General features: G+C 55.0%; 1 protein-coding gene across 2 annotated transcripts in view; it reads left to right on the forward strand.

Moving 5' to 3' along the window:
- Positions 1–14,778, forward strand: part of PRKCB (protein kinase C beta) — a 90,918-nt gene extending 76,140 nt beyond the window's left edge. Inside the window, exons 16-17 of one of the 2 annotated variants that reach the window (XM_066329946.1) lie at positions 1,553–1,693; positions 13,653–14,778. In XM_066329946.1, coding sequence (XP_066186043.1) covers positions 1,553–1,693; positions 13,653–13,805 — 294 coding nt within the window. In that variant the 3' untranslated portion in view covers positions 13,806–14,778. Of the gene's footprint in view, positions 1–1,552; positions 1,694–8,879; positions 10,182–13,652 lie in introns of those variants that run through there. The other variant, XM_066329945.1, reaches the window with a different exon arrangement.
- Positions 14,779–21,407: the final 6,629 nt, after the last annotated feature.

The following is a 21,407-nucleotide window of genomic DNA, read 5'->3' on the forward strand; positions in this document are numbered from 1 at the left end:
AGTCCGTGCTGCTGCCACACCTGTTCACGAGGTCAGGACACCGCTGCCACCTTCCCAGGCTCCTGAGATTCCTTGTTGGGCTTTTATTTTATAAAGGGCTGTGTGCTGCAGTGCCAAGGGAAACTCAATTACTAACAAAAAGCGAGCTGGAGAAATATTCTTACTTTTGTTTTTGCTGGCCTCTGGCCCCTTCCTCGCTGGCCCTCCAGCTTGGCTCCAGCCTGGCTCCCTGCTTGAGGACGGGCTGTGCAAGGCTGATGCTGATGCCAGTCACATCCTGGCCCTGAGCAGAGGCTGGAAAATCCCTGGCCCAGCCTGCAGAGCCTGCCAGGCCCTCGCTGTTTGTGGATGGGCTTTCCAGGGAGATGCTGCCTCACAGAAGCCTCTCTCCATCACTCTTGCAGCTGCAGATGCCATCACAGCTGGAGGCCTGGGATGTAGAGCTGTTTGCTCACAGAGCAGTTGGTGGCTCTGCTCTCACCTTGTATTTGTTGGAGTTTTTTTGTCTTTTCAGGGTTTTAGTTTTGGGGTTTTTTTCCCAGGATTTTCCTTGCTTTCAGAGCCCTATTGCAGCTGTTAAAGGTTGGCTTTCCTGAGCAAGTTTGTTGTGTGCCATGGGGGTGGCAGGGCTGCCCTGTGTCCAGGCAGTGGGTGGGAGGTGTCTCAGCTCCCCAGACAGAGCACTGGCACCTCCTGTCCCTCCCAGGGGCACTCACAGACCCCCAGCCCTGGGACACAGGGTCAGGCTTGCTGCAGAGCCCTGGCATCAGGATGGACTGCCCTGCTTTTAATAAAGCAGTGCTTTTGTTGCAAGTACAAAGCTCATTTTCTCCATCCTTATCAATGTCTCGTGAATCTCTGGAATCTCCATCTCATCTCTGAACACGGCTCAAACCCTGCCCCAGGATATTAATGTTGTACAGCTGCCCATAGTTCCTGGGGCCCCTTTCTCTTATTGAGCCAGTGAAGAGGAGAAGTTTAGATGATAAACAACATTAATGGACTGTTTGTGCTCTTTTTCCTCCAAATTGACTCTCTCATTAGAGATCTACCTCGTGTCTGTGCTGCCACAGCTCCAGAGGTGAGGGGGTTCTGCTTCCAGGGCTGATGAAAGCTTTGGAGGGCAGATTCCATCTTAAAGGGGCACTGGGTTCCAGAGTTAACTCTGCAGATGCTGAGAAGTTTGTGCCAAGCAAAGGGACCGCTGGGCAGCTCCCCTGCTGCAGCCAGGTGCTGAGGGAGCCCTGCCAGCACCCTGGAGTTGTTCCTTGGCAAACCAGTGTCATTCCCAGAGGGAAAGGGGATGTGCTTATCCCACCGGTGCCATCTGCACAGTCTGCTCTCATAAGCCACTGTCAACCTTCCCTGTCCCTGAGTCATTCCAGCTTCTTCCTCAGTGTCCTCTCCTTGGAGCCCCAAGGGCCTCTGGAGGAGATGGCACCCCGATGTCCTGGCATGTCCAGCTGGGAAACAGCTCCCTGGGGCCTTCTCAGAGGGGCCATTTGGGGAGCAGTGGGACAGGCAGTGACTGTTTGCTCCCTGCTGTCCCCAGCTGATGACCAAGCACCCTGCAAAGCGCCTGGGCTGCGGCCCCGAGGGGGAGCGGGACATCAAGGAGCACGCCTTCTTCCGCTACATCGACTGGGACAAGCTGGAGCGCAAGGAGATCCAGCCCCCCTTCAAGCCAAAGGCTGTAAGTGTGCTGGGTGCCCACTGTCCCGCTGCTGGGTCCCCCCACTGTCCCACTGCTGGGTCCCCACTGTCCCACTGCTGGGTCCCCAATGTCCCACTGCTGGGTCCCCATTGTCCCACTGCTGGGTCCCCCCATTGTCCCACTGCTGTGTCCCCCCACTGTCCCACTGCTGGGTCCCCACTGTCCCACTGCTGGGTCCCCACTGTCCCACTGCTGGGTCCCCCCACTGTGGCACTGCCGGGTCCCCCACTGTCCCACTACCAGGGAATCTCTGGGACCTCTCCCACCCTCGGTGGGTGCTGTTTATCCTGGAGGTGCCACTTCTCTGTCCCCTTAGAAGATCATGTTCCCTGGGATGTGGCCCATGCCACAGCTCTCCTGGGGCAGGAGAAGCCTGTGATGCCTGGTCCCAGCTCTGGCTTGCAGGGGTGGAAGCGCCACACATTCAGCTCCTGGACCCCTTTGTGTTCCCTGTCTGTTCTGTCATCCCGGGTCTGTTGGGTTTTTTCTCCGTTTATCCCAAGCTGACCAGGTCTTTCTTTTCTTTAATCCCAACTTTATTCCAACACCCAGCTCAGCTCCCTCTGCCTGGGTGGCCAGTGGAGCAGGATTTCAGTGCAGTTTCTCTGCGGGGTGGAAGGAGGCTGGACCCCGGCTCTGTGGTGGGGGGACCCCGGCTGCCCCTGCTCAGCCCTGCCTGGCTCTGCTGCAGAGATGTGCTGGGAGTGCAGCCTGGGGGGATGAGCAAACCGAGGTGGAGGCAGCAGCAATTGGAAGCTGTTTGTCAAAAAAGACAGGAATGCTTGAGTGCTCCTTGTCCAGCTGTGTTTGCAGTGACATCTGTCTGTGTGACACCAGTGCAGGGGTGCAGCCTGAACCCCAACACGGGTCTCCCTGTCCGTGGTGCTGGGGCTGCTCTGTGTCCCCAAACTCTGCACGACCCCCTGTTGTCCCTGTGCTGTCCCTGCCCTTATGTACACTCGGGAACAGGGATGTCCCTCCCAGGATTTCTCTGTTTCTCTTTGTCACTGGTGGGGCTGGCAGGGGCACAGCAGTGTCCAGTCTCTCTGTGCTGTTCCAAGTCCTTCACAGAGAACAGAACCCACACTGAGTGTGGTCTCATGGCTGATGTCTGTGATCAGGGTGGGGATTTTCCTTAATCCACCCTCCTAGATCACAGCTCAGAGTGCAGGAATGCTCCAACTGCAGCCTCCCTGTTCCACCTCCCATAACAGCCTTCTGCACATCTGCTTTTCCTCTGCTTTACAGACACCTCGTTCGTTTGAGGGCCCCCCTTTGGTGCTTGGAAAAACTCTGCTTTCAGGGACAGCGTGGAGTGGGAGTTCCTTTGCTGGAGGGTGCTTGGTGCCTTTAGCTCTGCTCTTTGTCTCTGTGCCTCTCTGCTCCAGCAGGTTTTTCCCTCCTACAGCTCCTTTCCTGGCTGATCAAACTGGAATAAACCCTCCTGTGGTGGCTGGGCAGGAGCCTCCACAGCCCCTCAGGCAGGGATGGGGCAGGGATCCTGGCTCGGAGGGGCTGCTGGTGCTGCCCTGCCTGCGTTTGGGGCTGCTGGCCTGCTGCCTACTTGCCTTTCCCTGGGAGGGAAGGGAATCTTCAGGGCACTGGACCATGTAGGAACAGCATTGCTGGGAAAACTGTGAGTTTGATATCGAAGTACAACAGTGAGAAAGTGTTTGGGGCTGTTTGTGTGCCCCATGAGTTGTTGTCTGGGGGTGCACCTTTGTGCCAGAGATGCTGAGGTACAAGGGGGATTCGTGAGCTCCAGCAGCAGAGGGATCCTGGTCCATACCTGGATTCACTGTAGGGACACCCTGGGTTATTCTGCAGAAGTCCCTGTCTCTTTAATCCATAGCTTCTGCCATTTCCCACCTCTGTGTCCATTTTCCAATGAAGCTGCTGCTGCTGCCTCCCCTCCACCCATCTCTCTCTCCCTGAGCAGGTCCCCAGTGTCACTGCCTGCCCTGGGCAGGGGCAGAACATTGGTGTTTGGTGCTTTGCAGTGAAAAACAACTGAATTCCATTAACAGCACTTTCTTACTGCTCTGCTGCTTTAAAATGTGCAAATCTTGTCGTGTTTAAAATGCCTCCTTTCTCTAAAAATCCCTGTGGCACCGGCCCTGGGGAGGGGGACTCTAAGCTGGTGGCTGGCGCCCGGAAAATTCCCTGTTTGATAGGACAGGGAGATTAACAGCAGCTGATTTGGGATTTAGGGAGGATTAAGACAACTCAGGTACCTGCTGATAGCTGATATTTCTCCAGCAGTGCCTCTGTGCTGGAAAAAGCAGTTTCTTTGGTGCCAAGCAGAGCAGCAGGGATGGGAACAGGGCTTGGACACTGCACGGAGCATTTGGAGGGTGAAAAAGGGACATGTGGGCAAATGCTTGTGACCTTCAGGTGCCACACCAGGGCCAAGTGCTGCTGCACAGGGGGTTGGTGCTGGCCTGGCTCTTCACCTTGGCTTTAGTCTATTTTCTCTTTTTTTTTTTTTTTTTTTTTTTTTTTTTTTTTTTTTTTTTTTTTTTTTTTTTTTTTTTTGTAGTTAGCATCTCTAAAGGTCAGGCTGCAGGAACTGTCAGTATCCAGAGCTTCAAAATAAGGAAAAGGATGCAAATGATGGCTGGGAATCAGCCCCACCTTCCCTAGCCCTCTCCCTCTCCAGTCCCTGCTCAGCCCTGTAACACCAGCCAAGGGGAGCAGAGCCCCATCCCATTTGTCTTCAGCCTCATTTACCTTATCAGAGGCATCATCAGCTCGTGTTCGATCTGACTCCTGGCTCAGCTCCTCACCCTCCCAGTCCCCACAGAGCCACCTTTGCTCTTGCAGCTCCCACAGATCCCACAAATCCCATTTCTGTGATTCTGTAGTCCCTCTGCAGTTCGGGCTGGGGGCACAGGGAGGTGCAGGAGGGGCTGGGGAGGGTTCTCAGTGTCTGCCTCCTCCCAAAACCTCCAGCATTTCCCACCAACAGCGAGTGGAGGCTGCAGCCTGTGCCTGGCTGGGCTGCTCCGTGCCCGGAGCTGGGAGTGAATTCCCAGGAGCTCCTGTGTTGCTTTGTGCTTGATTAACCTTTATCACAGAGTCAGGAACAAGACAGATCAGGGGCTGGGTTGTCTTTGGTGCTTCTGACGTGGGGCTCTGCTTGGCTGCTCCCTGCTCTGGCTGGTGCATAACAATTCCTTTCCTGGGTCTGCAGTTACCCTGGGAGTGTATTTACACTTCCCTGCTCTCCCTGTCTCTCGTTGAGATAATTATTGTTTTTGGTATCTAATTACTCCTTTACTTTACATAAAGCCTAGTGATTTGAAAAGTCTCATTTTGAAAGCACTGAAATCACACGGCAGAGCCCAGGATTATTCACAACAGCATGGGGGGGTTAAAAAATGGCTTTTAATCTAATAATTTTTAATTGCATAAATTAATTTCCCTCTAACTGCTTGGAGTTAATTAATATTGAAATGCCACTTACAGACCTGGATGTGTAAGAACACCAGTTCCCTGCACAGGGGGGTTGTAGCCTTAGTTCAGCCTGTTCAAGGTGGGTTCTAATGTTTGCATAAGTAATTTCCTAATTAGATGGGATTTAAGGATTGAAGGGCTGACATTGGGCAGGTGATTGTGCTGAGGTTGAACATCTCTGCTAATCCAGTCAGGATTTGCTCTGGGAGACCCAGGGCCCTGTAAAGACTTTCCCTGGGGTTTCCCAGACTATTCAGCCTCAGTTTTCAGTGCATTAGGAAATGGAAATGTGGCTTTTTCCTTAGGAGAGAGATGGTCCCACACCAGGAGCCCTTGCAGTGGATGCTCCCTTTGGCAGCAGCAGGGATAAAGGGATGTGCTGGAGCACCCCAAACTGGATGCCAGACACGAGTGAAAGGCACCACTGTCCCCTCTGACCAGCACAGGGACCCTCAGTGTGGCCCCAAGTTTCCAAATGCCCCTAAATGCCATTGCCAGAAGAGCCCTGATCCCCCCCAGGGTTCAAGTAGCCAATTCCCTGGCCCAGAGCAGCACCAGGAAGGTCAGACTTGCTCAGGAGATGCCTGCAGGGTGGGACTGTGATTGTGGCACTGGCTTGGGACAAAACCCTGGGAAATCGGGGGTGTCCAGCACCTCCTCTTGGCATTGGGAACAAAGGTGGGTGGCAGCAGCAGCCTTGATTTCTTATGGTCCTTGATTGCATCCCAGGGATCAATGGAAAATATTTTATTGTGCCTTTTGTCTCTATTCGAAATCAAGCAGGGAAGTGATTAAATACAAGGCCATCTTTGGAGCTGACAGGTTTATTTCTGCAGCTCAGGGAGAAAAGCCATTCTGTGCTGGCTATAAATATTAGACAGGACACACCAGGATTTATGTCAGATAAATTCCCACCCTCCCCCTTTCTCCAGTCAGGACAGAGTGATGCCCGTACATTAATATCAGACTAAAATGAGGACAATTTTTCAGAAGATGGCTTTAGATACATGTAAAAATTCACATGGCGTGTGTGTCCATTAACCAGGAACTTAAATTTGGGAAGCTGTAAAGAAGGTGCTGATGCAGACAATGACCATTTGCTGCCTGGAGCAGCAGGAGCCTCCCTGCTGTCCCTCATCCAGGGAGGATCCTGGAGCCTGGAACTCACCTCCTCCAGCCTCAGGGTTGGGCTGGGATGTGTCTTCTATAAACTCAAAGGCAGTTTTCGACTTTAAAGTATTGATTTTACCCATCCATTTTATCTGAATCCAAACAGAATGTCCATAAATTCCACACAGCAGGGCAGGAAATGCCATAGATAGATGTAACTTTTCAAAATTTGCCATCCACATATTCTTACCTCATTGCATGATAGTGAGAAATTCTTGCTTGCCAATATTCATATTAAAATATATTTGTGCTTCCTATTCTAATAACTGGCAGCCTCTCATCAGGATTAATTTTCCCATCTTTCTGAGGGGGTTGCTGGTTTGATTTTTTTATTTTTATTTTATTTTTTTTTCCTAAGACAGCACATTTCTTTGTAGCCAGAAGGCAAGGCAGCGCTGTCAGACACTGCACGTGGGCTGCCCTGCCTGTCTGCACCCAGGGCTCCTGAAGCAAACAGGGAATGACAGAGGGACAGGGGGCCCTGGGAGGCTCTGGGGGTGTCCTGGGAGCTGCTGGGGTGGGCAGGTGAGCCCTGCCAGGGATGTTCCTGCAGGGATCCTGTTCCCGGGCTGTGCCATCCCGGTGGCCCTGAGCTCCCAGCCCGGCTCCTCCTGCCCTGCCCTTGGCTCCGGGGCTCTGTGCAACTGGCAGCTCCCATTTGCAGAGTTTAATTGCTGCTTTGATATTAATGCCATGACTTGAGGATGAGGCTTGTGAGACATCTCAAACATCCTCCTGCCCGGTCCTCAGGCTGGTGCCTGGTGGTGCGGAGTAGCCGCTACAGTGCAGGGAGAGCAGCCCCGGCTCCTGCGGGTCAGCGGCGGCCGGAGCCTGCCCGGAGCTGCCCGGGGACTGCCCGGAGATTGTCCGGAGCCTGCCCGGGGACTGCCCGGGGATTGCCCGGAGATTGTCCGGAGCCTGCCCAGAACCTGCCCGGGGACTGCCCGGAGATTGTCCGGAGCCTGCCCAGAACCTGCCCGGGGACTGCCCGGGGATTGCCCGGAGATTGTCCGGAGCTTGTCCGGAGCCTGCCCAGAACCTGCCCGGGGATTGCCCGGAGATTGTCCGGAGCCTGCTCAGAACCTGCCCGGAGCTGCCCGGGGATTGCCCGGAGATTGTCCGGAGCCTGCCCAGAACCTGCCCGGAGCTGCCCGGAGCCGGGGCTGCCCCGCCCGGGAGAGGGACAGAGGAGCCGGGGAGCAGGGCTGGATCCAGCCTCGGCTGAGCTCAGGGCATGGGCAGGAGATGCCTTTGGGAGCAGAAGCTTAAGCAAGCCAGACTAGAAATGTGAAGATGTGGCCTTACCAAAGCCAGGCTACCATGGTGCCCACGCTGGAGGAGCTGGAGTTAAATCAGCTCAAACATTGCCCCTTGAGCTTTGTTTAGAGGTTTGAGGAGAGCAAGTGTCTCGCTGGATGCTATAAGGAATACAAGAGCTGCCAAAGGAACAGGCCATCAGAGGCTGATGGATATTCGTGTTGTCTTCCCTTAAACCTCAGAGTGGAGGAAGGAACTGGGAAACATTGACTTCTGCATGTATTTGTCATTAATATTTTATTATATTTAGTCTGAGGTTTATTAAAAATGCAAATCTGTTTACTTAACAAATGAAAGTTAAATGCCCAGGAAAAGACGTGGCAGCACTTGGAGTGTGTTCTCTCTCCCTGGGGCAGTGGGAAAGAGGCCTGAGGGACTGGGAGGTGCTGCCTGAGCAGCTCCTCTGAGAAAACTGAGCCTGGAGAGCGCTGGCTGTGTGTGTGACAGGAGGGATGGTGGCCAGCCCTTGGAGCAGTCGTGGGGGTGTGACATGTGGGTGACAGGCAGGGATGAAGGTTGGTCTGTGGCTGTGCAGTGACCAGGCACCCAGCTGATCCCAGATACTGCTGTTGGTTATTCCATTAAATCGGGGTTTGCAGCCTGGGAAGCTACAGGACTCTTGTTTGGATTGCTGAGAAAATGAAATCAGGTGTTTGGCACCATTTGGGACTGTGAGGCCGTGGACCATCGTGGTCTGATGGGCTGTAGGGAAGGGACAGCCCTGGGAATCAGAACCGTGGGATCACAGAAGGGGTTTGGGTTGGAAGGGACCTTAAAGTGCCACCCCTGCCATGGCAGGGACACCTTCCTCTGTCCCAGGGTGCTCTAAGCCGTGTCCAACTTGGCCTTGGACACTGCCAGGGCTGGATCCTCCCCTGGAGCAGGAGGAAACCTCTGAGCAGTGCAGAGGAGGGCAGGATGATGGAAACCTCGTGCTCTGGGGAAGGGGGGATGCCCAGGTGGGCACTGCCCTGGGGGCAGGTACCAGGTGTGTGTGTGTGTGTGGGCAGGAGCCACCCCGAGTCATCAGAGCCCATCTCATTCCTGCTGCAGCCACTTCCCATGGCACAGCCAGGCTTTGCCAGGCCCTGGCTGTGCCATGCCATGCCATGCCACGCCTTCCCGACTTACCAAGTGTGTTTGGCACCTTCTCCCGGGGTGGTGCAGCCTCATCCCACGCTTCCTGCCCCACCCACCACGGTTCTTTTCTCCCCTCTCATAGTGCGGACGCAATGCGGAAAACTTCGACCGGTTTTTCACTCGCCATCCGCCCGTGCTAACACCTCCCGACCAGGAAGTCGTCGGGAACATTGACCAGTCAGAATTCGAAGGATTTTCCTTTGTTAACTCTGAGTTTTTTAAGCCTCAAGCCAAGAGCTAAGTCGCTGTGCAGATCTCATCCCTGCATCTGTCATCCGGTTCCAGCCGCTGTTGTGGTGACACATTCCATCGCAAAACTTGCATCCATGGGTTTTGTTTAGCTCGTTACTGGAGTGACCATATTTCAAGTGTCTTCCTTGTTATTTGGGATGTCACTGGAGGGGACTGATGTGCAAGAAATGCTGCAAATGGGCTTTTGTAACATTTTGTTTGTAGAAAATGGGAGCAGCTCAGTGGGTGACAGAATGAAAACAGAAACACGGTGACAACTGGGAGAAATCCCTTCATCATGTGCTTTAATTCCTGCTCTTTCCTTTTTCTAGTGTTTTAATATAATCATGAAATTTTAATATTTAGCCTTCTTGGCCTTAGTGGCAAGTAAGTGTTTTTAATGAAACCATTCCCCTCTCTCTCTCTCTTCCCAAAAGTTCTGGAGAGCCAAGATGCTGGTTCTGGATCCCTTTTTGGCTGTGTCCTGCTGTGTCCAGCCCCACCACAGCTCCCCTTCCCCGCACAGATGGGCTGGGTTATTCCCAGCACTGGGTGCCAGCAGTGGGATAAGTTATTCGAGAAGGCAGAGCTGCTGTTGGCATATTTCTCCTGATTGTGCAGTTCCTAAGTAGCATTTTTTAAAATCAAAGCAAACAACCAGCGGGAAACGGAAAATGGGAAATTTGGAAGTGTTGCTTTTGAATCCGTGGTCACCCTGGTAAACACCACCAACATCCCTTCCGTAGTGAAGCTTTTTCTTCTTTTCAAATGCCAAAGCCATTGATGGAGTTTGTTACCTGCGCTTTAAATGTGTCAAAAATGGTATTGACCCAAACGGGAGATATTTAACTCTGACCAGTATTGTGAATTCTGATAGGAAGCGTGTAAAGAAACTTGTTTCAAAAGATACTTCTATCCTTAAAAATTGCCTCTAGGTATTTAAATGGCCCGAGTTTTGTTTCTGGCGTCAAAGGAAACATTTCAGGAAGGGTGAATTTCTCTTGAAAGGACAACAATCACGCTGCTTCCTTTTTTACCCTTGCAGATGTTCGTGGGCTGTCACTGTATCAATCTGCTTGATTTGTAATGTGCCAATTTTTTTTTTTTTTTTGTTTCTGATACTGATTATAAAATAAAAGGTGAGAAAACACGCCCCCAGAAACCTGCATGTGTTTAGCAATAATGAGTTTCTGCAGTTCAGCGAGGTGATTCCTTCCAATAGCCGGGGCTGGAAGCCGCCCCGGCCGCTGGGGGATGTTGGCTCAGTGACGGCGGTGGAGCCGCGGCTCGTTCTTCCTCTGCCTTTGTCCCAAAACTCCGAGGTGGGATGTACTGGAAGCATCATCCAGAAGGGAGCGATTGCCCGCAGCCTCCTGCAGCAGCGCACGCTGCCCTGGGCCGCTCCAGCAGGGCCAGGGATGGAGTTCGTGCGGATGACCCCGGCAGGAAGGACGGTCCGAGGTGAGGACCAGCGCGGGCTGGCGGAGCGCTGCCGCTCGGGGATGTCTCACGGCGCCTGGAGCAGAACTGCGGCATCGCCTCGCACTCGCGGAGACTGCAGAGGCCGGCCAGGCAGCGAGCGCCGGTGACTCATCCATCCATCCTTGCTTCCAGCCCTGCCCGCCCTCCCAGGAGCGCCTGTGAGAAGCGATTGGCACTTTCAGCTAAAGAGGGATTACAGGTTCCTCTTAACCTCGCTCCTGCCTTTGGGAATCCGCGTCTGCCAAGTTCTGCAAGGTTGTTCTGAGAGGTGCCGGGCACCGGCAGGAGCTGGTCCCCCCGAGGCGTCCTCCCCCACGCCGCAGCCCCGGAGCTCGGCACGGGAGCGGCTCCTCGGCAGCGCTCGGGGAGGATCCCCGTCCCTGTGGCCAGGCAGGAATGCTGCTCGGGGCCAAACCCGGAGCACAGTGCCACGGGCTGTCTGCCACGCCGTGCCACTGCCACGCTGTGTGACCGCCACGCCGTGCCACCACCGTGCTGTGTCACCACCACGCTGTGCCACCACCGTACTGTGACACCACCACGCTCTGCCACCACCGTATTGTGACACCACCACGCTGTACCACCACCACACTGTGACACCACCACACCGTGTCACCGCCGCGCCATCCCGCTGCGCTCCTCACTGTGCTCCTCGTCACTTCCCAGAGTCAACTGGCCCATTGCCAGGCGCTTTAAGCCCTGAGTGTCCCCTGCACTCCCCTCTCTCCGTGAGACCCACACAGCCGTTCCCTGCCTGCTCCCTGACTGTTCATCATCTTGACGGAGCCCAAATTGCCACCAAACTCAAGGTAAGACACCAGCAGCCCATGCCTTGCTGTGCTCAGCTTCCAGCCAAGGCCCCGAGGAGTGGGGGGCTGCTGGCGAGGGCAGTGCAGGGGAGTGGGCTGCCCTGAGCCCCCTCCAGGGCCCATCGCAGCCTCTCCCAGAGCTTTCTCCTGCCAAAAAGCAGCAGCAGGAGGTTTTTCCCACTCCAGGGCTCCCAGGCTGTGCCCTCCCAAGGGCTGGGAACCTCGGTGGTGACTTGCACCCGTCACATGTGGATGTGTCATTCCCCTTTGCAGCATCCCACAGCATTCCTGCTCAGGAGAAGCTCCTGGCTTGGTAAGACACGTTGATTTGGATGGATGTGGCCTTCAGGAACCCCATGGTCAGCTCAGACCCCTCCAGGAGCCTGGGGCCACTTCTCACAGAGAGACCCGAGCCCAGCCACGGCCGCTCTGCCAGGGACCACCCGGCCCTCGTCCCTGGGGGACCCTGCTGCCATCGAGGTGGGCTTGTCCTCACATTCTGACTGCTTCACCCTTTGCCTGCAGAACTCTGCACCTGAAGCTGACCCCTTCACCTTGCCTGCCCTTCCCTGCTCCTGTTCTGTGCCCTCAAATCCACGTCTTCTTCCTTCCCTGTGCTGGAGAGGAGCCCCAGAGGGACCCTGGTGCTCAGGGACAGGCTGGCAGCCTCCAGTGCCCTCCAGGGCATCACCGTGCTCAAGGCCTGACAGCACAGCGTTATCCTGGCTCTTCTCCTACCTTTTCTCTCTTGGATCCTTGAGTTCCATCCAGACCTGGTTTTCTTCCCGCCTCGCCTCTTCTCCATCATCCTTGGCTTTTCCTGATCTTCCTCCTCAAGGCTAAAGCCATCCTGATGGGATGTCTGTTGTGGCAAGTGGAATCTCCAAGCATCCCCAGAGGTCCTGATGCACTGCTGGCCCATCTCCCAGGGCTCAGTCCAGCTGTGGTGTGGTGCTCCTGGCCTGTCCAGGCTGGCAGCAACACCTGGCTCCGCGTCCTGGCCATGCTCCTGCTTGAGGCATGAAGGCACCCCAGTGTCCCACTGGGCCAAGAGGGACTGCAGGGAGGACACTGCATCTCTTCTGTCAGGTCCTTCAGCAGGACAGCAGTGGGAGAGCAGCCACAGGGTGGGGTGCAGCACCTGCAGGACCCCCACAGTCACTTTCCTCAGTTCAAGCTGGCAGATTAATCCAGGGTTGGAAATCGTGGTGCAGCAGAGCACAGCGAGGACCTGGCGTGGTAGGGCCACACTTCAAAGGCAAAATCTGGGAAAAGTGGAAAACAAATACAGGTTTCTGCAAGGCATTACATTTGTGACAAGGTCCTACCTGTGTCACGGCAAGGGAAGGTCACCTGCAGCAGGGAGTTGGGGTCTCTCCTGGATGGGGCCATGGAAGGCGGGGTGGAGAAGCCTTTTGCCCCTGTTGGCTTTAGTAACGAGGCAGAGCAGAGCCAAGTCCCAGCTGCCAATGTCCCTGCAGTGCTGTCGCTGTGGATGAAGGACCTGGGGTGCTTGTGCTGTACCCTCAGTGCTCAGTCACCCCTCCAGCCGTGGCTCTGTCACCTCCCACAGCAGGACAGCCCCGAGCCAGGATCTCTCTGATGTGCAGGGTTTAGAGGAGCAGCCCACGCACTCCCAGCCTGGCTCCGCAGTGCTGATAGCAGGTTCCCAGCTCTAATCCTGACACTAACGTCCTTTTTTTTCCCTTTTTTGGCTTGGGTGTAGCTGTAAAGTTGTTCCTCTTAAGAAATTGCGAGGAGAAAATGTTGCATATGTGGAATTTTCCTTCTCAGAGGTTTTGAAGTGCTGTGTGTTTTCTCTGTACAACCCTGGAGCAAATCACATCCTCCATCAATGAACCAGTGCTGGTCAACACCATATCACGGCATCATTCAAAAATCCAGCTTAAAGCAGAAAGAGCTCTTACAGCTGATTATTTTGTGCAAATTTTGACATGGTAGTGACTGTTGCTGCCATTTCGAGGCATGTTGCTTCCTCCAGGCTCCTTCCCCCAGTGCAGTGCCGGTCTCTGGTTGCAGGGAGGGCTCTGCATGCTGAGAACTGCTCCGTGCTCTCTCCCGCAGCGACCAGCGACCACCCCCGGCTCTCACCTGTCCCTCTGTGTCCTGCCCGTGTGTTTCAGCTGTGTTAAGCTGCTGTTCTCCTCTTCTTGCTGCCGGCGCGGGGCTGCTTCTGTTCTACAGGGCCGTGAGTTCCTGCCCGGCTGTGGAGCGATGGGCCAGCGCGGCTCCCCTGGGTGCTGCCACCACCCTCGGGTGCTGTCACCCCCTCGCTCCTTCCCCGGTTTAACTCTGTGCTTTCCGTTTAACAGAAAGACAAACGCGACACTTCCAACTTCGACAAAGAGTTCACCCGGCAGCCGGTGGAGCTCACGCCCACGGACAAACTCTTCATCATGAACTTGGACCAGAACGAGTTTGCTGGATTCTCCTACACCAACCCCGAGTTTGTCATTAACGTGTAGTCGCGGCGCAGCCCTGCCCTCGCTGTCCCACGCCAGGTGGCCCTGTACATACGACACTAGTCTTCCGGGATTAGCAGTGCAGACACACAACACATCCCCTCCCGCCAAACACGCCGACCGCTTCTCCTCGGAGCCTCTCCGTGTCCGTGCCACTCGCTAGCTTGGTTTCCCTAGCCGGAGGTGTCCGGGGTGCCAGTTACCGGTCAGTGATACTTCTAGGAACTGTAGTTGGTGGTGACTAATAGAGTTTTTAAACAGAAATATACCAAATTGCTACGGTCTCTGTAATTTTCGCAGCGGGACGCTGAGATCCCAGTGACCCAGCTGCTCGCAAAGCGTTGCTGTGGAATGCTAAGCATGGTTGATCGCTTAAAGCGTTGTGCTGAAGCTTGCGATGAGTGTGAGCTTGTCTTAGAGGAGCCTTTTGTTCAAGACATGGATATATTTGATCAGTGTGGAAAAAAATCTGCTTCTAGACCTCTCTTTTCCAATGCATTGTCCGTAGGGTCAGCCCGGCTCTCCGGAGCGTCCCCCACCACCCGCCTTCCCCGCCGAACCACTCCCATGCCAGTTCTTGTAAATCAGAGCAAACCCTTTTTCTAAGTGAAAGGTGGGGGGGTTTTGTAACATCTGGAACAGTTTGCAGTTTTGATACGCTCTGTCAGCACTCGCATAAATCTTTCACAGACACTGTCGAGATGTAACAGCTCTGTAAAGGATATTAATATTCTACCAAAACAAAACACATTTATATTCTTGGTTTACAATTTACCAACTGAAAACACGCCCAAGACCAAAGGGCTGCACTGAGGGCTATTTATAACGGAAACTTTTCTACTTTCCACCCTCTGCTATTCTCTTCCAGGCTCCAAACCCATGGATTTCACAGACATCTTGATTTCCCCGATTTCCACCAAATTCCTGGGGGTTTTAGTCAGTAATCCAGGACCTTCTGCATCATTTAAAAACCAAAACTTCTGAATGAGAAGAGACAATTCCAGCAGCCGTTTGTGAGGCAGAGCCGTGGCGTGCGGGAGGGCAGGGGCAGGCGGGAGGGAGCAGGGACAGGAAGGAGATGAACAGGGGGTGAACAGGTAAGGGCAGGAACGGGGAAGGGAGGGCAGGAGCAGGCAGAGATGGGCAGGAGCAGTCAGGAGGGGGCAGGAGCAGGCAGAGGAGGGCAGGAACAGGGAAAGAAGGGCAGGAACAGGTAGAGATGGGCAGGAACAGAGAAAGGAGGGCAGGAGCAAGTAGGGATGGGCAGGAGCAGTCAGGAGGGGGCAGGTACAGGGAAAGGAGGGCAGGAGCAGGTAGAGATGGGCAGGAACAGGCAGAGGAGAGCAGGAACAGGCAGAGATGGGCAGGAGCAGTCAGGAGGGGGCAGGAGCAGTCAGGAGGGGGCAGGAGCAGGCAGAGGAGGACAGGAGCAGGCAGAGGAGGGCAGGAGGGGCAGGAGGGGGCAGAAGCAGGCAGGAGGGGGCAGGAGCAGTCAGAGGAGGACAGGAGCAGGCAGGAAGGGCAGAGGCAGGCAGGCACTGCCCTCGGTGGCTGGGCAGTGACCCTGGCTGATTGGTGGGTTCACAGAGGCTGAGCCCCAGGTGAGCATCTGCCCAGTTCGTGTCGCCCCGCTCCCGTCACAGCCCAGTCTGGCTGGTTTGCAGAACCCCGGGTGAGTTTTCTGAGCCAGCACTGGCTCTGCTGGATGCAGCCATTCCTCCAGGCCCCAGGGAAATGGGTGGGATTTTATCAATCATAAGGAATTCTATCGAGGAAATTCTAGTTTGTAGATCTTTTATAAACACGAAACTCTACCTTTGGAAATTATTTTCTTCTTTCAATGATTCCTTGAGAACTAAAGGCTGCCAGCAGCTAAGGCGCTGTCCCAGTGCTGGGGGCCCGATGAGAGTCCCCTCCCTGTCACCCAGCCACGGGCACTGTCCTGTGCCTGCTGGGGTGACAGCTGAGCCCGTGGCCTCGGGTCCCGCCCTGGGCTGGAGGAACCCAAACCAAACCCAGAAAAACTGCAAATTGTGCCAGATCCAGGAGGGGATGTACGAGGGGCCCTGCAGCAGGGGAGGCCCAGGGCTCGGGGGGCTGGTGGGGGCTGCCCTGAGCCCGGCACGTCCCGAAGACATGGCTCCATCCTCTGCAGACCACAGCTGACCTCAGAGCATGTTACCGTGACCTTCAAACCTGTTGCTGCAGAATTAGTATTACTTCAGTGGTGAATGTTTTTTAATTTCTGTACCTTTGGCTCTGGAGGTGCTCCCAGGTCTGTGCAGGATGCTGCTGGAAGGTCTCCGGGGCTGAGGGGCACCCCGGGGCCGTGGGCACACTGCAGGAGCTGCTGCGGGGGCAGTCACACCTTTTCTGTTTGGAACTTCTGTGTCTGTGTTGGGGTGACACTTGTGCATGGAGCAGGCGCTGCTGGACGCTGAGCAAACCAGGTGGCCTTGGAGGGGACCTGCAGGGATGCTGGGATGTGGCACCAGGCAGCTTTGGAGGCAGGTTTGGGACTGAGATCCACGCTCCTGGGCAAGCTTGGCAAATGCCAGGTCCTCTTCCCAGGACTCATACCTTGAGTATTCCTGACACTGTCCATTCTGCTGCTTGCCAAACTCTTGTTCCAAGACTTATTTCCAGATGACCTGTTTCTTCTGTGGAGGAACGTGCAGTGGGATGTGCCTGGCCCTGCACAGACACTCAGATCTGTGTGGACTCCTCCAAGGAAGGGCAGAGTGACAGGGGTTGAGTCACCGTTTGCTGTCATTTGATGATTTAATCTTCACTGCTCGATGGGGAAAACAGAGCTTCGGGAGGATGCTCAGAGCTGAGAGCCTCAGGAGAGCGCTGGTCCCCAGTCCCCAGGGGCTCCACAGATGTGTGGAGAAAGCCCAAGGAATCCATACCTGGAGCTCACCTGGAGCTGCTGGGGATGCAGGGGGAGTGATCCTCATGTCTGGTGTCCCCTCTGGATTCAGTGGGACTGGCAGTGGGGTCCCCTGTGGCAGAGGGGGACACAGAGCCCTGAGGAGGGGCTGAGGAGGGCAGGACACGCACAGGATGGCACATCCTGACTGTCCCAGGCTGGATTACCTCCCAGTGCTACAGGTAAGTGTGTTCAGGCTCTCAGCTGGGACAGTGTGGATCAGACAGTTCCCCCTGGGGCTGTGCTGACCCCTTGGCTGGTCTGGGGCAGCTCCAGACCCTGCTCTGCTCCCAGTGTGACTCCACTCATTCCTGGCTGGGGGCTGCAGCTGCTGCTGTGCCTGTGTCCCCTGGCTGGGGCTCTGAGCAGCCTTCTTGTGAGGAGACCCATCACCAAAGGAGCGATGGATCCATTTAATCCATTGAATAAAGGGGGGGTTGTGCAGTGGCCAGCCCATGCAGACAGATGGGAGATGAGTGGGTGCAGGGCAGTCGCTGTGCTCTGATGGTTGTGAGCCCAGAGCTGTAACCCCAGGGAGGAACCAAAGAGATCTGAGCACAGGACACAAGGATCCTGCTGTTCCCAAGGGCTGGGATTGCACCTGCAGGGTGCAACCTGCTCACACTGCCCGGTGCTGTGGCTGCTCTGCTGTGGCAGGAGCAGATGAGGCTGCCGACCACACGCCTCTGGCTCCATGCATGGAAGTGTCACCCAAGCTGTTTATTTCTGATCACATTCAAAGTGGCAATTAAAACAAGGAGGGAGAAAAAAAAAAAAGAAAAAATAATAAAAAAAAGAGAAAATGTTTATTGTTGAACAGTTTGTGTTTGTGATTTTGATTTCACCTGCAAGTATTTGATGACTTTTCTACATCCTAGACTACCTGCTCTGTGTTGTCAAACAGTTCTCATGAAGACCTCCTTTTAGATGGGCATATACTCTTGATTCGATTTGCTGCATGTACGAGAAAATAAAATATTTAATTTTAAAGAAACCCTGAGAGCTTGGCTTCCTTTTGCCCACGGGACTCTGGGAACGAGCCAGGGGCTGGGTGTGGGGGGTCCTGGGTGGGGGGTCCCACCGACTCCTGGCACGGCAGGAAATGCTGGGACGTTTCAGGGGTTTGGTCAAAAAGCTGCATAGGTGGAGATGATAGTGAATGGAGCTGCCCCAGTGCAGGTCCCAGAGAGGACGGATCTGGGCGATGCAGCTGGGCTGAAAGGTGCACATGCACGGTGGGGAGGGGACGGAGGGGGCACGTTCTTTGCATCCTCAGTTCACTGCTGGCTAACGAGTTACCTAAAGCTGCCGGAGAGGCTCTGCCCAGCGCCCCGGAGCACCAGCTGCAGTCTCTGGAGCCGGGCAGGGCTGTGGGCAGGAGGTGGCTGCGCTGGTGAGTGCTGGGCAGGGCCAGCGGCCGCGGGGGTCGGGACCCTGCGGGATCCCCCAGCGCCTGCAGGTGCCCCGGGGGCTGTGGGGGCTCCCGGCACCAGCAGTGTGTGCTCAGGCTCTGCAGAGCTGCCTGCCACATCCCTTCCCTCCTCCATCCAGGAATTCTGCTTTGCTAGAAGTGCCCGTGTGGAACGGGGTTGGGAAAGGCTTCTCCTGTCTCTGGGAATATTAGATAAACTTGCAGCAAAATATCCTCATCCCTCCCACCCCGTGTGGCTGGTGGTCAGCAGGAACGCCTCAATTCTCCTGGGAGTGGGAAAACTGCCCGGCTCAGCCAGCCCTGGCACTGCTGGCACACCCTGGCATCTCCTCCGGGCTGGGCAGCCCTGGGGGTGTCCCCCCTGAGCCCCAGCCCCTGGTTGTTCCACCACTTCCAGCCATGCCAGGAAGGGCCCCCAGCCCAGCCCAGGGATTTGGGGTGCCTGGTTGAACCCCTCCCCAGGCTCACTGAGGTGCCCGTTCCCAGCATGTTGGAAACACTCCTGAGCTTTGCCTCTCCTGGCTTGTGTAAGTGAAACATTTGGTTTTGTGACACTTGCCTTAATTATGGGAGCTAATGACAAAACCATTGTGACAAATGACTCAGCTTTTGATAGTGAAGTTAATTAATTCTGAAGTTCGAGCCTCCATTGGAGTATCTGGAAAAACCCGATTAGGAAGTCTGCTTACCCAGCGTGACACGGGCAGCAGGAGCAGAGTCCCTGTGACAGCCAGGTAAAACCCTCCCCGCGGCTGTGAAGGATGATCCGCCCGGAGCGAGGGGATTAAAGGCCAGACATCCCGGTGCTTGCCTCCTGATCCATCCTTCCATCCATCAAAGCATCCCGGGGAACACAGCCTCATTAATGTTGGACTGAGTGACCAGGAGCTGCTCTGCATTGGGCGCTGACCTTCAAGAGCGTCTCCCCGAAGCCATCTTTCATCTCTTTCATTTGCATTACAATCCTGTTTGCCTCATTATTCCTTATCCACTTCTTCTTCAAAGGATTTAAATCAAATCAATTAAATTGTGGCAGGCTGGAGCAGCACTGAACCTTTCCTCGTGGCTCAGCGTGGTCCGGCTGGACCTGACTACAGAATGGGTTTAATCTTCTGCTATTTGTTCTTTTATTGCTTCTGGGCTGCCACTGCCCACTGATGCCTTTGTTCCCTGTCCATCCTTCCACCCATCCCGTGCAGACACACTCCATGCACAGGCTGCTCTGTGTCTGACCTTGGGGAAGGGATTCTCTTGACTTCCCTCACACAGCCCAGGATCAGGAAGATGGGGAGCTGCTGGCCATGGAGCAGCTGTAGGAGCCCTGGGGCAGTGCCATAACGCTTGTTGTCCTGTGCCATCCCTTTCCATCTCCTCTGCTTGTTTTGTGTGCCCAGGGAATCAATCAAAGGATCATGGAATCATTCAGGTTGGAAAGGCTCTCTAAAACCCTGGTGTTCAACTGTTCCTCCAGCACCGCCAAGGCCACCACTAACCCATGTTCCTACATGCCACATCCACACAGCTTTTAAATCCCTCCAGCTATGGGGACTCTACAACCTGGCAACTCTTTCAGTGAAGAAATTTTCCCTAATATCCACTTTAAACCTCCCATGGTGCAAATGGAGGCTGTTTCCCCTTGTCCCACCTGGAGAGAAGAGGCTGAGCCCCACCTGGCTGCACCCTCCTGTCAGGGAGTCGGTGTACAGAGGGGAAAAGCACTGGAGGAATGTGAGAAGTGTGGGTAAAACCCCCAGCTCTGGGCACGCTGCTGCTGTGGGACCGGAAGGTGCGTGGTGCTGGCCCACACACGGCCACCCCTGCTCCCCCGGCATCTCTCAGAATAAAGAGGCTTAATCAGAATGGATTGCTGTTCCTCCTCTGCTATTTTTATTGCTACTCAACTGTCGGAAATCCAGCAGGGAGAGCGGAGCTGGTCGGGAATTGCACCGGCTTGCACCAAGGCAGGCGGCCTGTGCCATGGGCACTGCGGCACGTGTGGCATCACTGTCAGAGCAGCAGAGCACATCACACAGGGACACACCACCCTCACCACTGGAGTCCTGCTGGAGCCAGTGGATTGCAGCCAGCACTTCCAAAGTGTGTGCAGATATAAATAATCCCCTCGTAGGAGTGGGGAAGGATGAACACATGTGCCGAAGGCTCTGGAGTCTTTATCCCCTCGCAGCCCCCGGGAGCAGGAAAATGAAGTGAGGACTAGGCAGGGCTGGAGCATCTCCCTGCATCGCTAATGACCCAAACTCGTCTTGTATCAGCCTCTCTTCCTTCAAGGAAAAACCTAATCCAGCTAGGGATTATTTCTGACTACTTACTTCCTGTCACTTTGCCAATTTAAATGCAGCAGAGCTTTCATCGCTGGATTTGGGAGGACAAAGCCTTACAGATCTCAGGTTAGGACATTTTTGCCTGCAAGGACCACTTTTTTCTTGCAAGACTTGTACGATCTTTGCAGCATGGGCTGGATTTTGTTATTTGTTTCTACTTTGCCCAGCATGGTAGGGTTCAGGTCCAGGAGCAGGAAAATGAGGATGGACAAGGCAGGGAACAGAAAGAGGTGATGGAGCTGGGGCTGGAGGAGCCTGGGCTGTCCAGGTCAGGGTGCCAGGCTAAAGATGACCCTGCAGTTTGAGTTGCAGAGCAGGATATCATGGTCACCAAATTCTCATTGGTCCCAAATCTTGGTGAACCCCTGGGGAGGCCAGAGCTCCGAGCTGGCTCCTGGAGCTGCCACTCCATTCACGGAGCAGTGAGAGGGGTGCAGGGCTTGGCCGGGCTGTCCCCACCTCCAGCCCCACAGGGGCCAACACGATGTGACACGGACTTTGCTTCTGTTTGAGCTCGCTTTGTTCAAAGCCTAGGAAACGGTACATGTGCACTCTGCTCACACCTACACACGCTGTGTTAAAATAACACAATTAAGGCTGCAAAATCCCCCACTCGCAAGGCAATTTGCAGCCCCTCAGCTGTGGGTGGGAGATATCTTTGCAGCCTCTGCGCAGGCCGGGGGCCGGGCAGGGTGCTGGCGTCAGGCGCTGCCCCACGCGCTGGTGACAGCGTGGGGACAGGCAGGGGTGGCGGGGGTGGCTGCATGCGGGGCTGAGGCAGATGTCCCACAGAAACTCAGCCTTTCCCTGTGCCGTGCTTTGAGCAGCCTTCGTGGTGCCCACGGGATTGCTCAAGAGCAAGGATTGGGGAAACCGCGGAGAGCAACTTTTTACACAGG

The sequence above is a fragment of the Sylvia atricapilla genome, chromosome 15 (genome assembly GCF_009819655.1).
Source record: "Sylvia atricapilla isolate bSylAtr1 chromosome 15, bSylAtr1.pri, whole genome shotgun sequence".
Lineage (NCBI taxonomy): Eukaryota > Metazoa > Chordata > Aves > Passeriformes > Sylviidae > Sylvia > Sylvia atricapilla.